At 40.5% G+C, this 23655-nt stretch overlaps 1 protein-coding gene across 2 annotated transcripts; it reads right to left on the reverse strand.

The window, feature by feature from the left end:
* Nucleotides 1-7655: 7655 nt before the first annotated feature.
* Nucleotides 7656-23639, reverse strand: CIAO2A (cytosolic iron-sulfur assembly component 2A). 2 transcript variants are annotated; one of them, XM_047738545.1, is made up of 5 exons: nucleotides 23371-23639; nucleotides 17406-17570; nucleotides 12205-12254; nucleotides 9303-9348; nucleotides 7656-8123 (listed from the first exon to the last, which is right to left on the reverse strand). In XM_047738545.1, the coding sequence occupies exons 1-5, from the start codon at nucleotides 23492-23494 to the stop codon at nucleotides 8026-8028; spliced, it is 483 nt and encodes a 160-aa protein (XP_047594501.1). In that variant the 5' UTR covers nucleotides 23495-23639; the 3' UTR covers nucleotides 7656-8025. The 2 variants fall into 2 exon arrangements, with proteins under 2 accessions (XP_047594501.1, XP_047594502.1); XM_047738546.1 differs by lacking the exon at nucleotides 12205-12254 and having other exon boundaries at nucleotides 7985-8123.
* Between the last annotated feature and the right edge of the window lie 16 nt (nucleotides 23640-23655).

The raw sequence follows: 23655 nt of genomic DNA on the forward strand, positions 1-23655 counted from the left end.
TGTCAAATAAATAAATAAAATCTTAAAAAAAAATCATTCTCAATTCTGTAAAAATCAACAGATTCACAACTGTGGACCAGGCTCAACATTAATCATGCCTGTGGTTGTTAAGGATGTTAATAAATCCTTGGAAGCCTCAGGGAGCCAGAACCCACTATGGCTTCTAATAGGTAGAAATTTAAACCGAAAGGAACCTTAGGGACTATCTAACACTTTCATTTTATAGAAGGAAGAAGGAAACCCAAAGCAAGGGAAGTGACTTTTACCCGAGTTCATACCTGTCTGGGCAGAGCCAAGATTAAAGGTCAGGTCTGACCCATCATTCAATGGACATCCCTTCTGTGCAATACCAAAGGCTGAAACCCTGTGTGAAGCTGAAACCCTTCATTATGACCAAGGTGAGCCTAAAGTAATTCACAAAGGAAACACTGTACCATGAGCTGTGGGAGACTTAGGGGGCACCTAAGAAGATAAGAAATAAAAAACAGGCTCAGGATAAACAAGAAAATGAGCAGTGTGATACAGTACTAGGCCCTAGGAGTTTGGATAGAATCAAAGGAAACTTCTCCAAGGGGGGAAATAACATTTTACTTTACTTACCTCCCACCTTAAAAATATACTTTTTTAAAATGGCTTTATGAAGGAGACACATGCCGTAAGATATGTGTGTGCATGTTTAGTAACATTTATTAGGAGTATCGTATTATTAAGAGAAAATATATTCATTGCAAATAAACTTTTTAAAGGCAGAGACAGGGGCGCCTGGGTGGCTCAGTGGGTTAGGCCGCTGCCTTCGGCTCAGGTCATGATCTCAGGGTCCTGGGATCGAGCCCCACATCAGGATCTCTGCTCAGCAGGGAGCCTGCTTCCTCCTCTCTCTCTACCTGCCTCTCTGCCTGCTTGTGATCTCTCTCTGTCAAATAAATAAATAAAATCTTTAAAAAATAAATAAAGGCAGAGACAACTACTTTTAAATTTTTAATATATTTGCTTCTAGCCATTTTTATATGTAAATGCACTCCTTTGTTTTTAATTGGGATCATATGACATAGATTATTTTATATTTTGTTTTTCTCTCTTGAGAATTCTCCAATGGAATGAACAAGTCTTTGAAAACACTGAATCCATTAAAAGAATGTAGTATTATTTAGTTAATACTTTACCTATTGTTAGACATTAAGTTTTACATTTCTCATTATAAAAAATAATGTGACCAGGGATGCCTAGGTGGCTCAATCAGTTAAGTGTCTGCCTTTGGCTCAGGTCATGATCCCAAGGTCCTGGGATCACCTCACATCAGGCTCCCAGGTCAGTGGGGAGCCTGCTTTTCCCTCTCTCCGCCCCTCCCCCCTCTGTCATGCTCTCTCTCTCTTTCTCAAATAAATAGATAAAATCTTTAAAAAAAAGTAATATGATTACATGGTTTATAAAGTAAGATTTAGAAATAATGGCCATGGATAAGATGGACCATTCAACAAAGGGTGCCAAGACAATAATTAGCCATGTGGATAAAAAGAGAATTGGGTCCATTCCTTATGTATATCAGTATAAATTCTAAATGGCTCAAAGACTGAAATACTAAAAAATAAAATCATTAAAGTATTAAAAATGAACATAGGAAAAATGTTTTATAACCTTGGAGAGAAGACAATCTTTCTAATTATGACCAAAAAATCCAGGATACATAAAATTAAAGATTGATAAATTCAATCACATAAAAATAAAACAAAACAAGAAACACACGAAGAAGATAGCACTAAAAAAAAAAGAAAAAGAAAAATATTCATGGCAATAAAAAATGACAAAAATCAAAAGTAAGTGACAAACTGGAAAAAAAAATCTTGCAACACCTATCACTACTCTAATTTGTGAAGATCTCCTACAAATCATTAGGAAAAAGATTAACCAGAAAAATGGACAAATGTAGTAAATGGTTCACATCAAAGAAAATACCTATAACTCATATAAAAATGGTGCATAACCTCACTCACGCTAAGGAAAATACTAACTAAAATTCCACTGAGATAAAATTTTTCACCTGTCAGTTTAACAAAAATCTAAAAGTCGGAAAATGCCCTATTTGGCTACAGTGCAGTGCAATGAGGACTTTCATCCATTGGAGTGCAAACTGGCACAATCTAAATTGTCAATTTAGACAGTATCTAAGGCAATTTGTCAGTATCTATACAATGTCAATGCATAGATCCTTTATCCAACAATCCCATTTTCAAAAATTTATCCTAGAGATCTACTTGTAAATGTATGATATGAGGTATATAAATGGTTATTCATTACAGCCTGGTCTGTAATAGCCAGATAACAGAAATAATCTAAATGTCTATCAATAGGAGTCTTGCTAAATAAAATATGATACATACAATGGAACCCTGTAACACAGTGAAGAATGAGGAAGCTCTTTGTAGATTGTTATGGGAATATCTCAAAGATACACTGTTAAGTAGAAAAAAAAAAAGCAAGGCATAAAATAGTGTGTCTGGCAAGATGTATGCTACAAATTGTGCCCAAAAGGTCACACACACACACACAAACACCCTTTTGGGCACACAGATATATATATATACACGTGTATATATACACGTGTATATATATACGTATATATACGTATATGTGTATATATATATACACATATACACAGATATATATATATATTTATATTGGCTATTACAGACATAAAAACTCTTTGGAGCAACAAGAAATTAATAACCATGAAACCTATTGGGGAAGGATGAAAACCGGATAGACAGGGTTGTGAAGGAATCTTTTCACCATATACTTCAGACCATGTTTGTTGATGTTTAAACCACCTGAAGGCGTTACTCATTCAAAAACTAATTCATGTTATTTATTAATATGTTAATTTAGTTTACATTAGTTAGTAGACATTAATTAAACGTTCCTATTCAACCAAAAATCTGGGAAACATATTTGCAGTATTATGACAGAAAATGCTAAAACCCATACTGTATAGGTTTTTTTGTTTGTTTGTTTTAAGTGAACATCTCAAGGGCACCTGGGTGGCTCAGTTGATTAAGTGTCTGCCTTTGGCTCAGGTTATGATCCAGGCACCAGGGATCAAGGTCCATCTGGGGCTCCCTGATCAATGGGGAGTCTGCTTCTCCCTCTGCCCTCCCCCTGCTCCTGCTCTCTCCCTCTCTCTCTCAAATAAATACATAAAATCTTTTAAAATAAAAATAAATAAAAAGTGAACATGTCAATAGGAAAATGGGCAAAGGATATAAACGGGAAATTTTTTTTAAATCCCAATAAAAATACGTTTGAATGTTTAACCTTAGCAAAAAATGTGAATGGAAAAAAGGTAGCATTTAAAAATCTTCCACCTAGGGCTAAGATTTTTTTTAAATAATAATACCCTCCCCCAAATAAATAAAGTAACAATGCCCAGTATTAATGTGCGACAGAGACACAAACCCCCATTCTTGGTAGGATGTCGATCAGTACAATTCAGAGGGCAATTCAGCAATATATTCCAAATGCCTCAAAATTACTCATAACCTCTGGCAAGGTAATTCCACATCTAAGAAGTCTTCCGTGATAATCACCCCAGTCAGAATTAAGGCAAAGCGCCCAGTATGGTGTAGCATTTAGCGCAGCCGGGTGGCGAGGGCGCCCTGGGGTGGGGGGTAGAGGGGAGCGCTGCTCGGCAGGTGCTGCGACCCCCGTGGGCCGCTGAGGCTCAGCAAGCCATGCTCTGTCTTGCACCTAGCTGATCGGCTGGAAACCTGAAAACTGACACTAAGGAGTCATGCTTTGCTGCCACCTAGTGCTCCCCAAGGTGATTGCACCCAACTGGCGGGGAAAATGGTCCCTCCATTAAGTAATTTAGCCACCAAGGGGCCCTATTTTCGCTTAGTATACACTCTAATAAAGCATTTACTATGTTCCAGACATTGTGTTCAGCACTGCCTACTAATCCTCTTAACAGCCGTCTCAAAACCTAACTTTACAGATGAGAGAACTAAGGTACAGAGAGGTTAGGTAACTTGCCTAAGGTCACACAGCCACCCAAGGGGCTAAAACCAGAATTAGAGCAAGGTGGCCTGTTGGGACCAGGGACTGTGCTCTGAACCACCTCCTTTGTGAGGGGCAAAGGTCTGTGTGATAATAATAGTACTCGAAGAGAACCTCACAGCCCGTACAGCAACTGCTACCCCTTCCCCTAGTACATCTGGCCCAAATAAGTTAGCGCAGGGACTGAGTAGGCCTCTGCCAGATAGGCAGTCTAACCTGAGTCAGGGACAACCTATGGCCCAGGCCAAATCCAGTGGATTTACAAAAAAAAAAAAAAAAAAATTATTTGTGAAATACTTCATACAGACAAAAAATAGATAAGGAATAACATAATAAATATTCAGGACCCACCAGCAGCATTTAAAAAACTGTGTCTCCAGTAGCAATGCATCAGTGATGTGTTTCAACCCTTAGTGCACTGGCTTGTTTTCTGCCACTGTATTAACACACAAGGGGCACCAAGTGGGCTCTCGGTGCAATGCGGTTTTTATAGCAATCCTTCACCTTCCTAAAAACAGTCCTCCCCAGTTACAGCTAATATCCTGCTGGAGATATCTGATGCATCCTGCTGGAGACATCTGCAGTTTGGGTAACAAAGCAGTCGCTTCGTGGTAGAACTGAGAAAGCTTCTCGATTATTTGCTATGATCTAACAAGGTAGTGGCTTCCAGTCACAGCTGTGAAGCCCGGGGCTCTGAGGAATTATTGAAAGAACAGGAAGCCCAAATGCTAAGGCAACATTACTTGAAGACCAGAGTTATAAACCTGACCTCCCCTAAACTCCTTAGCAAATCCATGCAGTCCTGAAGTCACACACCAAGTGTCATGTGAGTACGTTTTTTTCCTTTCGGAAAAGGAAAAGGATCAGTTCCCTACCTTTTATCAGATTCTCAAAGAGGTCGGAGACCTTCCAAAAAGGTTATGAATCATTCCTCCAGATCAGAGGAGGCGCCGGCAAATGGCCCACAAGCCAAATTCTTCCTGATACTTGCTTTTGTACAAGCCTCCAGCTGAGAATGGTTCTTTTTGGTTTGGGTTTTGGCTTTTGGGAATGGTTTTTATATTTTTAAATGGTTGAAAAAAAAAAACAAAAGAATAATACTTCATGATACACAGAATTAAATGACATTCAGATTTGGGTCCATAAAAAAATTCTTACTGGAACACAACGACAGTCACTCATTTACATCTTGCCATGGCTGCCTTTGGGGGACGAGAGAAGAGCCGAATAGCTGTAACAGAGACACAAAACCTAACAGTGTACCATCTGGACCTTTCCCGAGAAAAGTTTGCTGACCCAGCCAAAGATGGGACTAGATAATACATCTTGCAAATATATGTGCCTCTACTTTGCACTTTTGTGTAGATGCTGTTGTGATTAAGTACAAACTCATCTAAGTATATTACTAATGTAGGGGACATTAGTCAGTGGTACCCTCTTAATGAATCTGGGGAGCTCCCACCACATGAGGCCAGCCTCTCCTTTCTCCCACCTCCCTGGCACTCAGGGCATACACGAAACTTTTGGCATTAGAGAACTCATCTAGGGCTCTGAAGCTGGAGTGAGTCACATGGAACAGCAGGGAGAGGAGAGATCATTCTGGCAGTAGCAGAGACATGGCAGTCACATCTAACTTTCAAGAGCAGCAGGACCAGCAGGATGGGAGCCCTACAGCAACGACCCATTTCTGGCTGCATGTCAGTGGTCTCTTCACTCAACAGTTCCTAAGGAATGGCTTTGTCTTTGTTTCTAGCTGTCTAGCCTGTGTGTCTACCCGGCCAAGCCAAGCTCAGGCACTAGAGGAGACCAGCACCATTGGCCAGCATCATTCATTGCCTGCAGCAGAGGGGCTAAAGGCAGAGGTTGGTTAAGTACAAGCTTCAAGGGGACAGAGAGTGGCCAGTCCGTCTTTGTACCCTCAGCGCCTGATAGTGCTGGGTACTGAGAGGGCTCACTGAGCTATCTGTTGATGAGAGCACCAGGGAGTAAGTGTGAGTTGGAGAGAGCATACACTAGGGATCTTGACTCCATTAGATTCCAGCCACCTGAAACTGGCAACGAGCTTTTCATGTATCAGGGTCTCTTAAGAAGGGACTAGAAAGACAGCCCTCCTCCTTTAACCCTAGCTATGGCTTCCTGGGTTTCCCAGAGTCATTGACTTTGCCTCTCTCTTGCACTCTAGACTTCCTAGGCAGGAAATCAGCCTGCTTTGGGCCCAGCCTTCAGTCCACTTCCACCTTCTTCCTCAGGCCCGAGTCAAGCACCGGTTTACTGGATTCCCCCAACTGTAAGGAATACATTTCTAAACTCTCTAAGTTGTCCCCTTGGAATTCCCCTCAGCAGGTAGTGGTAGAAGGTGTCCCTTCCCTACTCCTCCACCAAAATGGGGGCTGGAACTCAACACAGCAACAGCTTTATCCAAAAAAAACCTCTTCATTAATCTTTTTATAAAAGCCTCTGTTCTTTCAAAACATATACTCTCGAAGTGGATAAAGGGGTTCAAGAGCCAAGGAAGAAGTTCTCCCATTTTCCCCCTTGTATCCTCAATTAAATTTGAGGCAGAAGAGTTCCATTCTAATAACCTATTCGTTACTTAATGCTATATAACAAATTACCCCCAAACTTAGTGGTATAAACAATAAACATTTATTATTGCTCACAGCTTCTCTGGGTCAGGAATTTGGGTGGCTTAGCTAGACAGTTCTGGCTCAGGGTCTCATGAAGTTCCAGTCAAGATATCAGCTTGACTGAGGCTGCAGTATCACTTCTAACATGGTTCACTCACATGGTTTGTAAATTGGTGCTGGTTGTTGGTGCAAGGCCTCAATTCCTCTCCTTGTGGAATTCTCCACAGAGTTGCTCGTGTGTTCTCATGACATGGTAGCCAGATGCCCATGGAGTGAGAGATTCAAGAAATCAAGATGAATGCAACAACACCTGTTATGATCACCCTCAGAAGTCACACACTGTCCCCTCTGATTCTTTTTTTTTTTTTTAAGATTGTATTTATTTATTTGACAGAGAGAGACACAGCAAGAGAGGGAACACAGCAGGAGGAGTGGGAGAGGGAGAAGCAGGCTTCCCGCCGAGCAGGAAGCCCAATGTGGGGCTCCATCCCAGGACCCCAGGATCGTGACTGAGCCACCCAGGTGCCCCCCGCCTCTGATTCTTGATTAGCCACACCTACCAGCTCTGATTCAATCTGGAAGGAAACTATATAAGGGCATGGAGATCAGGAATGGAGGATCATTGGGGAACACTTGGAGGCCGCCTTCCACAACCTGTTATACCTCAAATGATAATTAGCCCCTAAAACAAAATGAACGAAGTTCAAATAAAGAAGAAACCATACATTTAGTTTGGTTTAATCCAAACTTCTTTAGGGGACTTCTTGATCTTCAAAATTATGTATATTATCTGGCCCACTCCACATTCATTCCTTATCTACAGATGGGTCCAGGACTCTCCCTGAAGGAAGGCAGGGCCTACACCAGCTTTTAAGCGTTCTTTCTGGTTCTCAGATTTCTGATTATTATGTAGATAACTTTTAGAGTTGACATTTACCTAAGATTTACAATTCAACGTAAACATTCTAAGGTACATCATTACAAGAATCATCTCTGTTTTATTTATTCTACAGGTAATGATTTAAATTGAATACATCTGGGCACAGTAAATATTTGACATGAAAAGTAGTTGTATCAGAAGAGGCGTCAAAAAATTGCAAGTCATCTGACACATAATCACTAGAAAATATTTTTCTGTCCGATCATTTAAGTGTTACAAATCCTGAGAATGTTATCCACTGAACAAACTAGGTACTGCTTATAATTAAATCTTGCTTACAAATCATCCGTTAAAAAAATTTCTTGAGGTACAAATCACCTATGTATTAAACATGAGTCTTTTACATTTTACAAAGAATTTAAACAAATATATCAAACAATTAAAGGTAAGTGGCTCTTAAAACAGTTATTAGTCGGGTTCCAGAACACACTGTTCCACAATTTCCCGTAAGTTGGGGTTTTCCATTGCAGCTGCCACTCGCTCTTTGTCATTTATCTGCTTGTTGACTGCAAAACACAGACAAAAGTTAGCAGAGGGACTGTGTCAACATATAGTGACAGACAAAAATTTCATTAGCCCTTTAAAACAAAATTGAACTCCTTGATAACTTAAAGCTGGCTCACTTTTTGTAAGTTCTAGAAGAGAGATGTACAGAGAAAAATTCCCCCTAAATTCCTACTACTCTACAACTATTTTCATTTCTTTCTTTCTAGTCTTTGTCCATATACACTATTTCCATATAGAGCAAAGAGTAGATACAATTTTGAAAATTGTTATTTTCTCCCGTTAAGCCTATTTTTTCAAACTATAGGGTTATTTAACACAGCCAAAATCATAAGCCTTCTAAATTAATTATGAAGACTATGCTACATGGAGTACCTTTATATATATATAGCCTTCTTTTTGGAAAGATTCTTAAAAGTGGCATTATTAGATCAAGAGGTCTGAATATTTTTTTTATGATTCTTATCATTGAATTACTTCCCAACATTTTTTACCAACAACAATACATGAGTTATCTGTTTGCAAAAAACATCCAATACTATTAATAAAAACAAACATACACACATATAAAACAGTAGGTGAAAAACAGCTCATTATTATTATAATTTACAATTCCTTGATAAATAGTGAGAGGACATTTCCCCATGTTTATCTATTAGTTATTCTGTGAATTTTCTGTCCATCTCTGTTAATATACTTCGTGTTTTATTTTTTAATGAGTTTGCATGGCTCTTGATATAATAAAGGTATTGGCCCATATCATCTGTCTATAATTTGCTAAAAGCACTCTCAACGTAAGAGTTCAAAAGAGAAATGTCCATATTCTTTTCTAGATCTTCAATTTCAATTTCAAGTACATAGCTCTCTATCCTGCACCAAAGAAAAAATCAAGCCCTCTTTAGAGTTTTTAAGTCAAGGTCCCTAAAGCTGGATGTCTTTTAGAGAGGTGCAGCTACTCGCCAAAACCAGCCAATACTCACAGGGCCTGCCTCTGGCTCACCTAGAGTCCTACTGAAAAATTACTTTCTTGAAAAACCCATGTTTCCCCACCTCATAGAAGAGCTAATAACTAATTCTTCACTTTTTTGCAAATGACCCAAAGATACTTGGATAGCTGAATACCAGTATCCAAAGTGAAGTACTATCTGAAGTTGTTTTTTAATGGGTCAAGATTGACTTACTGTCTTCCTCTGTTGAGTGGGTTCCTTCAGAAATGTAGATTTCCAACTAGGAAGAAAAAAATATTAAAACCAAAATACTTAGAACACTCCAAGATGACAACTAAAGTGGAATGCACAGTGGACTAAAGAGTCTAGGAATGAAAGCCCAAATAGTTTTCTTAAGATCAATGACTTAGTGACAAATCCCTCCAAAATAGAGACTGAAATTAGTAGATTCTTTTTTTTAAGATTTTATTCATTTGTTCATGAGAGACAGAGAGAGAGAGACAGAGAGAGACAGAGGAGAAGCAGGCCAGGATTCTGGGATCACTACCTGAGCTAAAGGCAGATACTTAACTGACTGAGCCACCCAGGCATCCTGAAGTTAGTAGGATTTTTAATTTTGGTCACCTGCGGAAGGCCTGCAGGGGGTATTCCCATTAATCACCTTCTTTAATGAATACACACAAATAAAATTTTACACAAACGAGATCTCATACATATTTTACTCATGGAATGGATCTCTCTACTCTACACTCTCTCTCTTCCTCCCAAATCAGTACCTAAAGTATCTAAACTTCCTCTCTGCCCCAAGCCCCAAGAAAAGCCATACTAATAATCTAGTGTAGTTTCTTCCATATTTTTCTCCATACCTACATAATGGAATACAGATTTTATACACCCCAAAGTTGTAAGTTTCTTTTCTTTGCTTATTTTATAAAAATGGGATCACAATATAGTTTTCAGTATCCTCCTTTTCTCATTAACTATTATCTTGCTAAATTTACTTTCAAGTATAATATTGGTTAAGCTAAACCTCCTGGCCCTGCTGCATTCCCCCAGATTAGCTAACCTCCAAGAACTAGACCTTCTGAGACAAACCCACAAAATCCTGTGACAAATAAAGCATGCTATATGATAAAGACATGTCTACTCCCCAGAGAACACTGGAGTGTATGAACTAATTCTTATACAATTATTTTGCTACTTTCAAGAGTGAAAAAAAAATCATACTTTATTATGGCTAAAAGAGACCCTAGAGATCATATAGAACAGACTTTTTAAAAAAACAAAACACTTTGGGGCGCCTGGGTGGCTCAGTCAGCTAAGCACCAGCTCTTGAGTTTGGCCCAGGTCATGGTCTCAGGATTGTGAGATTCAACTCAACGCTGGGCTCCTTGCTATCATTGAGCCTGCTTAAGATTCTTTCACTCAGGGCACCTGGGTGGCTCAGTGGGTTAAAGCCTCTGCCTTAGGCTTAGGTCATGATCCCGGGGTCTTGGGCTCGAGCCCCACATAGGGCTCTCTGCTCAGTGGGGTGCCTGCTTCCTCCTCTCTCTCTCTCTCTGCCTGCCTCTCCCCCCTACTTGAGATCTCTGTTTGTCCAATAAATAAATAAAATCTAAAAAAAATTAAAAAAAAAGGTTCTTTCTCTCCTTCTGCTCCACCTCCGCAAAAAATACCTTATGAATTCCTACAGTGGCTAGAGGCATAATACTAACTCTTATTCCGTGGGGCGCCTGGGTGGCTCAGTGGTTTAAGCCTCTGCCTTCAGCTCAGGTCGTGATCTCGGGGTCCTGGGATCGAGCCCCACATCAGGCTCTCTGCTCAGCGGGGAGCCTGCTTCTCCCTCTCTCTCTGCCTACTTGTGATCTGTCTCTCTCTGTGTCAAAGAAATAAATAAAATCTTTAAAAAAAAAAAAATACTAACTCTTATTCCAGACAACAAAGGAACAGGTATAAAATCACTCCATATTCATTTACTTTGGTTTAAACTTCTGCATGACTCAACTCTGAAAAATGGTAAATAAAGGGGAAAAGTCAGGCATTTACCCTGCTATTCCTGTATGAACTAACTATACTTCAGGGAGACTACACAGTGGGCTTGGTGCCTTGCAGGCATAGAAGACTCTAAATCTGAAAAGTTACTTGTGGCCCTTTCTTAGTGGTTCTTCCTTGCTTTTAAATTTTTGCACATGAAAATATGTTCAACATTGTTAGCACCAGGCAAATGGCAATCAAAACCACAAGTTATCACTTCTAACCCGCTAGAATGGCTATAATGAAAAAGACAGATAATATTAAGACAGAAGTGTTAGAACCCTCATACACTGTGGGTGGGAATGTAAAATGGTAAAGCAGCTATGGAACAGTCTAGCAGTGCCCCAAAAGTTAAATCTAGTTAGCAAAAGACATAGCAATTCCCCTCCTAGGTGGAGGGAAGATGAAACATATCCCCAAATGAAAACCTGTACATGAATGTTCATAGCAGCATTATTCATAATAGACAAGAAGTGGAAACAACCCAAATGTCCATCCAGTAATCAATGGATCAACAAACTATGGTATATCCATACAATGGAATCATATAAGGCAGTAAAAAGGGAAGAAAGACTGACACATGCTACAATATGGATGAATTCTGAAAATAATGTTTTAAGCGGAAGAGGCCAGTCTAAAAGACCACAAACTGTATGATTCCATTTAAATTAAACATTGAGAATAAGCAAATCTATAGAGTCCAAAAGGAGATCAGTGGTTGCCTGGGGATGGAGGAGGGTTTCAGGAAATGGGTATGGGGTTTCTTACTGAAGTGATGAAAATGTCTTAAAACTGGGGCAGCTGGGTGGCTCAGTTGGTTAAGCGGCTGCCCTCAGCTCAGGTCATGATCCCAGGGTCCTGGCATCGAAGCCCAAGTTGGACTTCCTCAGCAAGGAGTCTCCTTTTCCCTCTCCCTCTGCCCACCCCCTATTAGTGACTGCTCGCACTCTCTCAAATAAATAAAATCTTAAAAAAAAAAAAAGTGATAGTAGTGATGGTTGCACATTTCAGTGAACAAACTGTACACTTTAAACAGGTGAGTTGTGTGAAATGTGAATTAAATCTCAATAAACCTGTTATGAAACAACAAAATCTTCCTTACCTTATGTTTAAACGGTAAACACCGCTGAAGTTTTACTCTTAAGCACAGCCCTGTAGAGGGGAAAAAGGAAAGACTCCAATTATTTCTTCCCTTATCAATTCCTGAAAAAGTACATACAGCTGTATGTAGGTGTCTCCATACAATACAGTTGCTGGAAACAGCTTTGGCTCAATCCAGTGCAGGTCTCCTTTGAATCAGGAACCATGCTACAACTTTAATATATATAGTCTTACATATTCCTCACAGTAATCCAGTGAGCCACATATTACCAAACCCATTCTACAAATCATGAAACTAAGGTCACAATGTTACTTGCCCAAGTCACTGAGCTAGTAAAGTGGTAGCTGAGACTAAAACCCAAGACCACTGCAAAGCCTACATCCTTTCTACTACATCAATTTACCTTCAAGCAAAGGTCAAATCACTCTTTTAACTTTATTGAACACTCAGAACAGGCCAGATCATGTAAAAATTTAAAACCAAACAAGAGCCTCTCAAAAAGGACCACAAGGATCTTCTCAAATTTGGAATCTTCTATGCCTGCAATGTACAAATAGAGTTCCCTAAAACAAGATCCTCTGAACTTCAGTTTATCACCCAATGCCAAGTCATATATATATATATATATATATATATATATATATATATATCCCAGTTGAGACTTATGAGAAATTAAAACTGAGCTTAGAACAGACCCTCAGTGTGTCCATGCTCCACTTCTCTCCCACCTCAAAACAAGGAAGGAATTTTTATCTAAATCTACACCCCTAGACACAAAAAGATAAGTCAAACTGTTCTTATGCACAGGAAGTGTTTCAGAGTACTTAGAGTCTAAAACATAGTAATTCCATAATAAATATTAGAGAACTCTAAAGACAATATATAGTTTCTGTAAGAAGGTCCCCTTTAGAAGATCTGCCTTAAAACATATCTGGAGGGCTCTTCTCTTCCCTCTGCCCCCCACACTGTCTCTTTAATTTGTTCCCTGTGTATCATCTGAGCCTCCTCATGTGTTCTACTCAACTGTTGGTAGGTGTTTTATCCACATAGTAAATAACAACCGTTTCACAATTCACAAAGCACTTTCTTGACCATCAATATCCTCAAGAGAGGCAGTACAGTGTTACTGAGATAGATAGTCTGGGTTCAAAAGCAGCTCCACTATATACAAGCTATGGGGCCCTAGGCAAGTTACTAAGCTCTCTTTAGCTTCAGTTTCCTTATCTGTAAAGTAAATATTATAATAGTACCCCTACATATAGGGTTGCTATGAGTGGTAAATAAATTATTATGCAATGTGCCTAAAATAGGACTTGGTATATAAAAAGTATTTAATAAATATTAGCTATTACTATCGTATCATTTTCATTTTACAACCAGGAACCATGATAAATGATTTGTCTGACCAGCAGAGAGCTGGGAGCTAAATATAGACCTTCTGACTCCAAATCCTATGCCATTCATATTGGACCACACCTGTCTTCAGCTATTCTTGTCCGGACTAAGTCAACACAAACGGCTATCAGCTGGTTTCTCTGCCTTACCCACTCGTTCCCTTTGAGTCTTCCTTGTCTTTGCAATTACTTACCAGGATAACTCTAAGTAGGTGACGATCTAAGCAGTCGGGCTGGAATGCTTATCCAGGTGCCTTCTGCTGGTTCGCACTACCTGCTCATAGGAAATGCCTCCCAGATGCCAGAAAGAGGGCTCTTTTCATTGAGTTTTCCAATCATGTTGATTGAACACAGTTACTACACTAGTATACTAACTTCTAAAAAGCCAAGGGTCTTAACTGAAACTCATATTAAAAAGGCCCCCAAAAACCTGACAACACTTTGTTCAAGGAGTGGACAGATCTGAAGTAGCTACCATAATCGGATCTCGGCGCCTTTAGAGTTACTTTTATTTCATGGGTTTTCTCAATCTTTGTCCACACGAACATGGTTTTTTGATAATTACAATTAGAATGCAAACGCAACTTAGCATTCCAGTTTTTTCATACATTTCTCAAACAGATACTTTGATTCCTTGATCATATTTATCATTTTCTTTTCTTTAAGATTTTATTTATTTATTTATTTGACAGAGAGAGATCACAAGTAGGCAGAGAGGCAGGCAGAGAGAGAGAGAGGGAAGCAGGCTCCCTGCTGAGCAGAGAGCCCGATGTGGGCCTCGATCCCAGGAATCTGAGATCATGACCTGAGCCGAAGGCAGAGGCTTTAACCCACTGAGCCACCCAGGCGCCCGATCATATTTATCATTTTCAAAAAAACAAGAAATCCCATTAGATTGGTGCCATTTCCTTATTAATAGACACTAGAGTTTCTTCCAGGCTTTATGATTACAAATTTACTATAAACATTTTGTACATGTTACTCTTTTCTTTAATGGAATTATTTCCTTAATTCCTGGGTCAAAGAGTAGAAATTTTTTCATAAGGACTTACTAATATGTACCCAGAGGCTTAAAATTACTTATACCATATGACCCAATAATTCCAACTAAAGGAATTTATCCTGAGGCAATAACTAGAGATATATGAAAATATTTATGTATAAAATCATTCACCATAGTATTATTTATAATTGTAAAGGCCTAGAAGTGGTATAAATGGTTATAAAAATTATGATATACTGATGTGATTAGCACAAACTTCTATGGCTATGTAATTAAAAACTAATATTTAATGAAGAAAAAAAATATTCCTTATCTATTTCATGCTTTCTATTATCTAACCTTTATAACTCAATACTCTTATTATCTCTACTTTATAGATGAGAAAACTGAGGCTCAGAAAGGTTAAGTAATTTGCCTAAGGCCACAAAGTGGCAGACCTGACAGAGCTGGAATTTTATATTTTTATTTTTATTTTTCTAAAAATTTTATTTATTTATTTGACAGACAGAGATCACAAGCATGTAGAGAGGCAGGCAAGGGGTGGGGGAAGCAGGTTCCCCACTAAGCAGAGAGCCCAATGCAGGGCTCGATCCCAGGACCCTGAGATCATGACCTGAGCCCAAGGCAGAGGCTTTAAGCCACTGAGCCACCCAAACTCATTGGGACCCCACTGGTACCCCAAAGAGCTGGAATTTTAGACCAGAGCACACATTCTTTGATGACAGCTGATTTTTACTTCATTCTTTATGCTTTTGTGGAGTTTCCAAATTATTGCCAAGAAACACATTACTTTTGTAATGTAAAAAAAAAAAGCACAAAATAAATGTTACTTCTTGAAAACTCAATTTGCTAAAGGCTCTTACAGGAACAGACCCTCTTTTTAAGAACTCTTATATATCAAAATATTTTAAGATACTCCCCTTCCAGGGGCGCCTGGGTGGCTCAGTGGGTTAAGCCGCTGCCTTCGGCTCAGGTCATGATCTCGGAGTCCTGGGATCGAGCCCCGCATCGGGCTCTCTGCTCAGCGGGGAGCCTGCTTCCCTCTCTCTCTCTCTCTCTCTGCCTGCCTCTCTGCCTGCTTGTGATCTCTCTGTCAAATAAAAAAAAAAAAGATACTCCCCTTCCATTCAAGAGAGTAGCAGCACTTCTGATATCTGTTGATTCAGAAACTATGCAATGACAAAAAAATAAGAACGCATTCAAAAATGCTTTTTCTAGTATGGAATATTAATAACCACAGTATTATCAAGGCGCCTGGGTGGCTCAGTAGGTTAAGTGGCTGACTCTTGATTTTGGCTCAGGTCATAATCTCACGGTCCTGGGATCCAGCCCTGCCTTGGGCTCCATGCTCAGCAGAAACTTTGCTTGAGGATTCTCTCTCCCTCCGTCCCTCCCCTGGCTCATGTTCTCTCTCACTTTCTCAGATAAATAAATAAATCTTAAAAATAAATAAATAAATAACCACAATATTATCTATGGATTCGTGGACCCTTTAGTCCCTCAAGATACAGCCTATATGCTGGAAATCACTAATAGGAATCCCAGATCAACAAGTGAGAAGAGAAAAACAGAAATCACAACAATGGAAGTAATAATAAAACATTTTATCTTTTCAGTCATTTTTATAAATGTATCTATTTTTAAGTAGATAATATATTTGCATAGTTCAAAGACTTAAAAATATAAAGTATATAGTAAAGTCTTCCTCCTATCCTGTCCCCATCCTGCCCAGTTCCTACCACACTGCCCTTCATAGCTAGTCATTTCTTATGTATTCTTCATGTATACACAATCAAATACAAATTTGTTTTTGTCCTTTTTTACACAAATATAGCAATATTACAATTGCTTTCATTTCTTAACAGTATGTCAGAAAGATCTTTCCATACCAGTACATGGAGACCTTTTCCACAGCTGTATAGCATTCCATTGTTAATAAATACGATCAATGATTACTTCAGCATTCCCCTACTGATGAACATTTGGTTTGAAATAAACTTCTTTTATCTTCTATATTTTTATTTATTTATGTTTTTAGACAGTGGGTGGGGAGAGGCGCAGAGGGAGAGGCAGAAAGAGAATCTTTAGCAGGCTCCACACCCAGTGCGGAGTCTGAGCAGGGCTCAATCCCATGACCCTGAGACCATGACCAGCAGAAATTAAGAGTTGACACTTAACTGAGTGAGCCACCCAGGCACCCCTCCTTTATCTTCTCTATAACAAAGTAGTATATATTCAAAGACATCTCTTGTATATCTTACTGCTAACTACTCCAAAGTATTAGGAACACTGCCTCTCAAATAGAAAACTACATCAAAAATACTTTAAAAACTAACAAAACAAACAAACAAAAAAAAACCAGAACTCTCCCACTAGGACTGATGCCCATATTGCACTGAAGCCAACAGAGCAGCAAAGGAGAGGAAGGTGATGGCAGCAGGGTTAGGCTGATAGCACCCACTGCAATCTCCAGAACTGGGGAGAGGACTGGCCCACACCCACTCTCTTAACTGTAGGCATGTACAGGGAAGACAAGCAGCATGGTATAACTAAGGAGATCTCACGTCTGGAGTCAGGGGACCTGGGTCTGAGCCACAGCTTCATCATTTCCTGGCTATATGACTCTCTGAGTCTCGGGTTCCTCATCTGGAAAATTCTCTCACAGGCTGTGAGGGCTACAGAAGATACACATCTGAAAAGACTCTGTGAACTACAAAGTGTGATACATGACACTAATTGTTATTTGGGGTCAATAAAAGTAAAATAATTTAGAATTAAAAATATATTTGTATCTAAAACCTTACCAATAAGGGTTGCCAAAGAGCAGTGAGGTACTGTTGGCGTGAACCTGATAATAACCAAATAGTCATCTTCGTTTCTCTCCTGAACCTCCACACTACTTTCCGTTACCACTTCCAGTTCTTCTAAAGTATTGGGCTTCTCTGGGTCCCGGATAGTTCGAATCAAATCTAAAGAATCATCAGAGACAAGGTATTATGTTAAAACATGAATATGCTAAATAAGGATGACTTTGCCAGTCCTAATCTAAACATGGACTCCTTTCTTTTTCTTTAACCAAATATTAACAGTATCTGCCCAGATTTCTCACAGCAGTTTCCACAACCAGTTTCCTTTTGAGAAAACTGCTTTCTTAGATTCTTAGTAGATCATAACCCGTTTCTTGGATCCAACATTGCAGAGAGAATAAAAAAGAAGAGTGGGGCGCCTGGATGGCTCAGTGGGTTACACCTCTGCCTTCAGCCCGGATCATGATCTCAGGGTCCAGGGATCAAGCCCCGCATTGAGCTCTCTCCTCGGCAAGGAGCCTGCTTCCCCCCTACCTCTCTCTGCCTGCCTCTCTGACTACTTGTGATCTCTGTCAAATAAATAAATAAAATCTTTAAAAAAAAATAAAAAATAAAAGGAGGAGAGTGTCATAAAAGCTCCAGAGGAAGAAAGAAATAACTTGTAGCTTGGGAGACTGTGGTATCAGGATTTATGAAAATCGAATCTAAATCAAGGCTTTAAAAATATCAATATTTGATACTGAAGGTGAAGGAAAGGAAAAGAAAAGTTTAGGGCACTGGGCTGGCTTAGTCAGCGGTACATGCAACTCTAGATCTTGGGGTTATGAGTTTGATCCCCACGTTGGGTGTAAAGATTACTTTTAAAAAAATTTTTATTTAAAAAAATGTTTAGTCTGCCTGGAACCCAGCATAAGTGAGTATGTAAGAGTTTGGACCAGACCATCAAGGATCTTTCACAGTTAAGCATAGGTAATAGGGAATCCTCAAGAGGTTCTGAACAAGGGAGGAACAGGGACAGCATTACACTGTCAGCAAGGAACTCACCCACTAGCTGGTAGACTCAGGAGGAAGAGCAGGGCCAGCTGAAAACGCTGGGCCCAAAACAGGCACACGACAATAGTAATGGAGAGGAGGGGAACAGATGGAGAAGTAATCTCAGTGGCAGAATCAACACAATTTGACGATTGTTTGGATGTAGAAGACAAGGAAAGGGAAAAAGGAAGATGACTCAGATTTTAACTCTGTCTGGGAGAACACTGACAGAATGAAAAAAGAAAAACTGGAGAACCCAGGAAGAAAGTTGGGTAGAGGCTGGGAGAAGTGGGTTCAATTTTATAAATATTGATTTTGAGGTGCTTAAGGGGCAACCCAGTGGGACATTCCAGCAAACACTGAACTGTGACGTAAGGGTTAAGAGAGCACCAAGGTTAAACAGACACATGAAAAGATGCTCAGCATCACTGGTCATCAGGGAAACGCAAATCAGAACCACAATGAGAGATCAGCTCACACCTGTCAGAATGGCTAAAATCAAAAACACAAGAAACAAATGTTGGCAAGGATGTGGAGAAAAAGGAACCCTGTGCACTACTGGTGGGAACACAAACTGGTGCAGCCACTGTGGAAAACAGTATGGAGATTCCTCAAAAAATTAAAAATGGAACTACCCTATAATTCAGTAATTCCACTACTGGGTATTTACCCCAAAAATACAAAAACACTACTTCAAAGGGGTACATGCACAACTATGTTTGTAGCAGCATTTTTCACAACAGCCAAGACATAGAAGCAGCCCCGTATCCACTGATAGATGAATTTATGAATATATCTGATATATATGCAATGGACTATTATTCAGCCATAAAAAAGAATGAAGTTTTGCCATTTGCAAGGACATGAATGGAGCTAGAGAGTATAATGCAAACCAAAATAAGTCAAAGACAAATACCATATGATCTCCCTCATATGTGGAATTTAAAAAATAAAACAAATGAACAAAGGGAAAAAAGAGACATACAAACCAAGAAACAGACTTTTAACTACAGAGAACAAACTGATGGTTATCAGAGGGGAGGTGGGTGGAGGAACAGGTGAAATGGATAAAGGGTTTGAAGAATACACTTACCAAGGTGAGCACTGAATAATGTACAGATTTGTTAAATCATGCTATACGCCTGAAACTAACATAAGCTGTACGTTAACTGTACTGGAATTAAAATTAAGAATTTAATTAAAAAGAGAGAGAGCACACACCCAAGCTTGAGTGGTTGATGAACCCACGGGATCCACAAAGAATGAGCAGAACAGTAGTTTTCAACCTTGGGTGAACAATAGAATCATCAGGACTGCTTTAAAAACAAAACAAAAACTGATGTCTAAGCCCTACCCCCAAAGATCCTGATTTAACTGATTTGTAGTATGGGCTGGGCATTAAAACTTTTTAAAAATTCCTCCGTTTGGGGCGCCTGGGTGTCTCAGTTGGTTAAGCCACTGCCTTCAGCTCAGGTCATGATCCTGGAGTCCCAGGATGAGTCCCATATCAGGCTTCCCCTGCTCTACAGGGAGCTTGCTTCTCCCTCTCCCTCTGCCTGCCACTCCCCCTGCTTGTGCTCTCTCTCTGCCAAATAAATAAATAAAATATTTTTTTTAAAAAGTCCTCAGATTCGGGCGCCTGGGTGGCTCAGTGGGTTAAGCCGCTGCCTTCGGCTCAGGTCATGATCTCAGGGTCCTGGGATCGAGGCCCGCATCGGGCTCTCTGCTCAGCGGGGAGCCTGCTTCCCTCTCTCTCTCTCTCTCTCTCTCTCTGCCTGCCTCTCCATCTACTTGTGATCTCTCTCTGTCAAATAAATAAATAAAATCTTTAAAAAAAAAAAAAAGTCCTCAGATTGCTCTTACGGGCATCTCAATTTGAGAACCACTAATGTAAAGGGAGAGACCCAAGAATACATTTGTGGGAAACACCTAATTTAGGGATCAGAAGGAGAAAGAAAAGCAAGAAGCAGATATGGAAGTGGGGGGAGGTTAACGACATTAAATGCAGCAGAAAAATTCCAAATAAAGAGAGCAGGAAAAGGTCTTTGGATTTGTCACCCAGAAGATCACCTGTAAGAAAGCAGTTTCAGTAGAGAGATAAGGCAAAAGCCAGCTTGCAAAAGGGGGAAGTGAGAAGGAACTGAAAATGTAGTGCTAGGACTTTGGCAGGGAAGGGAAGGGCAAAGAACCAATAGGGGATTTAGACAAAGCTAGAACAATGAAAAAAACTAAGGGAAACTTGAGTATGTTTTATAGCCCAAGAGGAAGGATCAAATAGAGGAAGTGAGACTGAAAGTATAGGGGGGTGGATGGGGGACTGGCAAAATAAGAAGGGAATGAGACCAAGGATGTGGGAACCTGGGTTGGCCTTGGAGAGGACAAGATTTCCTTCTTATTCTGGGGTAGAAAAATATGGAAAAAGAGAATGATGGAGAAATGGTGAGGTAGAAAGAACAGAGGGAATTCACATAGGATGAGCTTGATGTTCTCAAGGCTAAGGTTTTATTTTATAATTGATAGCACCCCTGTAATCAAAAATGCTACTGGGAAAAACGAATCAATCAAACTCTACTTTCTCCCCGACCACTCCTGGGCTTATCACTCGATTAGCCACAGAATTTGAAAATGGAGGCAGGAAAGAAAAGACAAAGCTTTCTCTTCACAAGGCTCTATCAACATGGGGCTCAGGGAAACGTGGCCTTTTTTTTTTTTTTTAAGATTTTATTTATTTATTTGACAGAGATCATAAGTAGGCAGAGAGGCAGGCAGAGAGAGAGAGAGACGGGAGGAGTCAGGCTCCCTGCTGAGCAGAGAGCCCAATGCCCGACTGGATCCCAGGCCCCTGGGATCATGACCTGAGCTGAAACCAGAGGCTTTAACCCACTGAGCCAACCTGACGCCCCAAACACATGGCTCTTTAAAAAGAAATTTGCTGCCCCTCATCCTGGGCATTTTCCCTATAAGGCTCATTTATACAAGCTGCATTATATTCTTTAATATGCTACCTAACCCTGAAATTAAGTCTCATCCCTTATTAAACTTCTCTGGTTTTCTATTGATTTGAGAGATTTGGATTTATTTCTTTAGAAAGATTTGGATTTATTTCTTTAGAAAGAGCAATGTTGCTCTTTTCACATTACTCCCCTGATGAAAATTCTTCTATGGCTCTGCACTGACATTCTTTTTTTTTTTTTTTTCTTAAGAATTTATTTATTTGAGAGAGAGTGAGTGACAGAGAGAGGGCACAAGTAGGGGGAGGACCAGAGGGAGATGGGAGAAGCAGGCTGCCCGCTGGGCAAGGAGCCTGATGCTGGGCAAGGAGCCCGATGTGGGGCATGATCCCAGGACCCTGGGATCACGACCTGAGCCGAAGGCAGACACTTAAACAACTGAGTCATGCAGGTGCCCCTGCACTGATATTCTTTATACATTTAAATCCAGTACTGACCTGGTATCCAAAATAATTTTTAACCACACTTCCACCCTTAACCACACTCTATCCTGAAGCCCCACCTATCTGCCATTCTCTAACATGTTACTTTGTCACCTCCATACTTTTGTTCCCTTTTCTCTGCTGAGTATGCCTTCTACCCTCTATACATACAGAGCCTACTTATACTTCAAGGCCTAACTCAAGTAACTCTTCCTTAAAGTTTTTCCAGATCCCCCACTCAGAGATTACTATCTCTCCTTCTGAATTTCTGTATCTCTTATTCAGATCAATGGCTTTCTACTGCATAAAACAAAAAATAGTATATTTTCGCATACACAGGTCTCCCTCAATATAAGCTTTAGGACAAGAATCAGCTCTTCCAAAGCTGTATCCCCAAGTGTCCTTCTGTCCTGAGATGCCGTAGACAGAAGTCAGGACAGGAATGTGTGTTTTGTGGAGATCATTCCACTCATAATCATCTAGCTGGGCTTAACTCCTGCCTCTAGTAAGAGAGAGTTAAATTAGATTGGCTCCAAAGATCTTTTCCAACGCTGGCCTCCTTCTCCCAGCCTATAATCATTGCCCACATTTTATTTGTATTCTTATGGTTAGATCTTTCACTCTGGGTCAGCAGGAATAGCTTAACAATAGTTAGAGCCAGTCTTCTTAGTTTACAAAAACAATACTACGTAAGTTCAAAAACAGGGAGTCACAAGGCAATTGTAAAATGGTGTAAAGTGCAGAAAGTTTGGAATCAGAAGACATGGGCTTGGTTTTTGCCGTTTCTTTACTGGCAGTGTGACCTCCAGGTAGCGGTTTTAACCATTCTGAACCTTTGTTTCTCATCTGTGCAATGAAGCTGGTCCCAGAGGGTTAAAAAAATGTATGTGTCTGTGTGTGTGTGTGTGTGTGTGTGTGTGTGTATTCGTTTTTGCACTGCTGGTTTGGCTGTAATAAGAACTGTGATAAGAAACTATAAGTTCGAGGCCTGGGTACAGGGAGCCCATTTTGTCCTCTTCTCTCTGAGACCTCTGCTTTTTTTTTTTTTTTTTGGACAAGAGAGCGGCTGTGACCTTAGGCCAGTCCCCAACTCGTTAGTCACCCAGCAGTGCTGGCGGGAGGGTTGCAGGAGAAGGAATGCGTGTCCAAGGGGCTCGGGGACGCAAGGAAGGAGACAAGTAGTGTAGTCCGGTTTGGCTCCTAACCAAGCACCCTAAACGCCTGTTCTGCCCAGAAGTCTTGAAGAGGGCGTGGGGCAGACAAGGGAAACCAAGCGTTTAAGACCTCCAGGCTCGGCATGCCCCAGGTTTAGGAAGAGCCCGGGTCCTAGAAAGATCCACATTCCAGCGTGACTCAGGAACCCGGAGAAAAGGCTTCCCAAGCTTCGGACGAGACCCAGCAAAAACCGGGGTCTGTACCCCCAGCCCTCAGGTGAGATCCCCGTTACCCCCATCTCCACGTACAACGCCAATCGCTTCCCTGGGTAAAATTAATTACCATAAACCTCTAGCGCTTTCTCTTCCATGATCCGGGGCTGCCGGGCAGCTCCCCGCTCAAAGAGGCCGGTGAGCCACGGGACTCTGCTCAGCGTCCAGGAGAACAGCCCGGACACCCGCTCCATCCTCACGCTCCGCCATCCCTGGCGACTGTCCCACCCGAGCCACCGTCTCTCAGCAGCGGGCCTCGCGATTTATCAACTTCCTGGTCTTCAAATGGGCCAAGACCGGCCTAAAGGTCCAGGACAACAGAAAATAGGCGGGACCCGGCGGAGTAGCGCGGAGG

The sequence above is a fragment of the Lutra lutra genome, chromosome 7, assembly GCF_902655055.1.
Source record: "Lutra lutra chromosome 7, mLutLut1.2, whole genome shotgun sequence".
In the NCBI taxonomy this organism is placed as follows: Eukaryota; Metazoa; Chordata; class Mammalia; order Carnivora; family Mustelidae; genus Lutra; species Lutra lutra.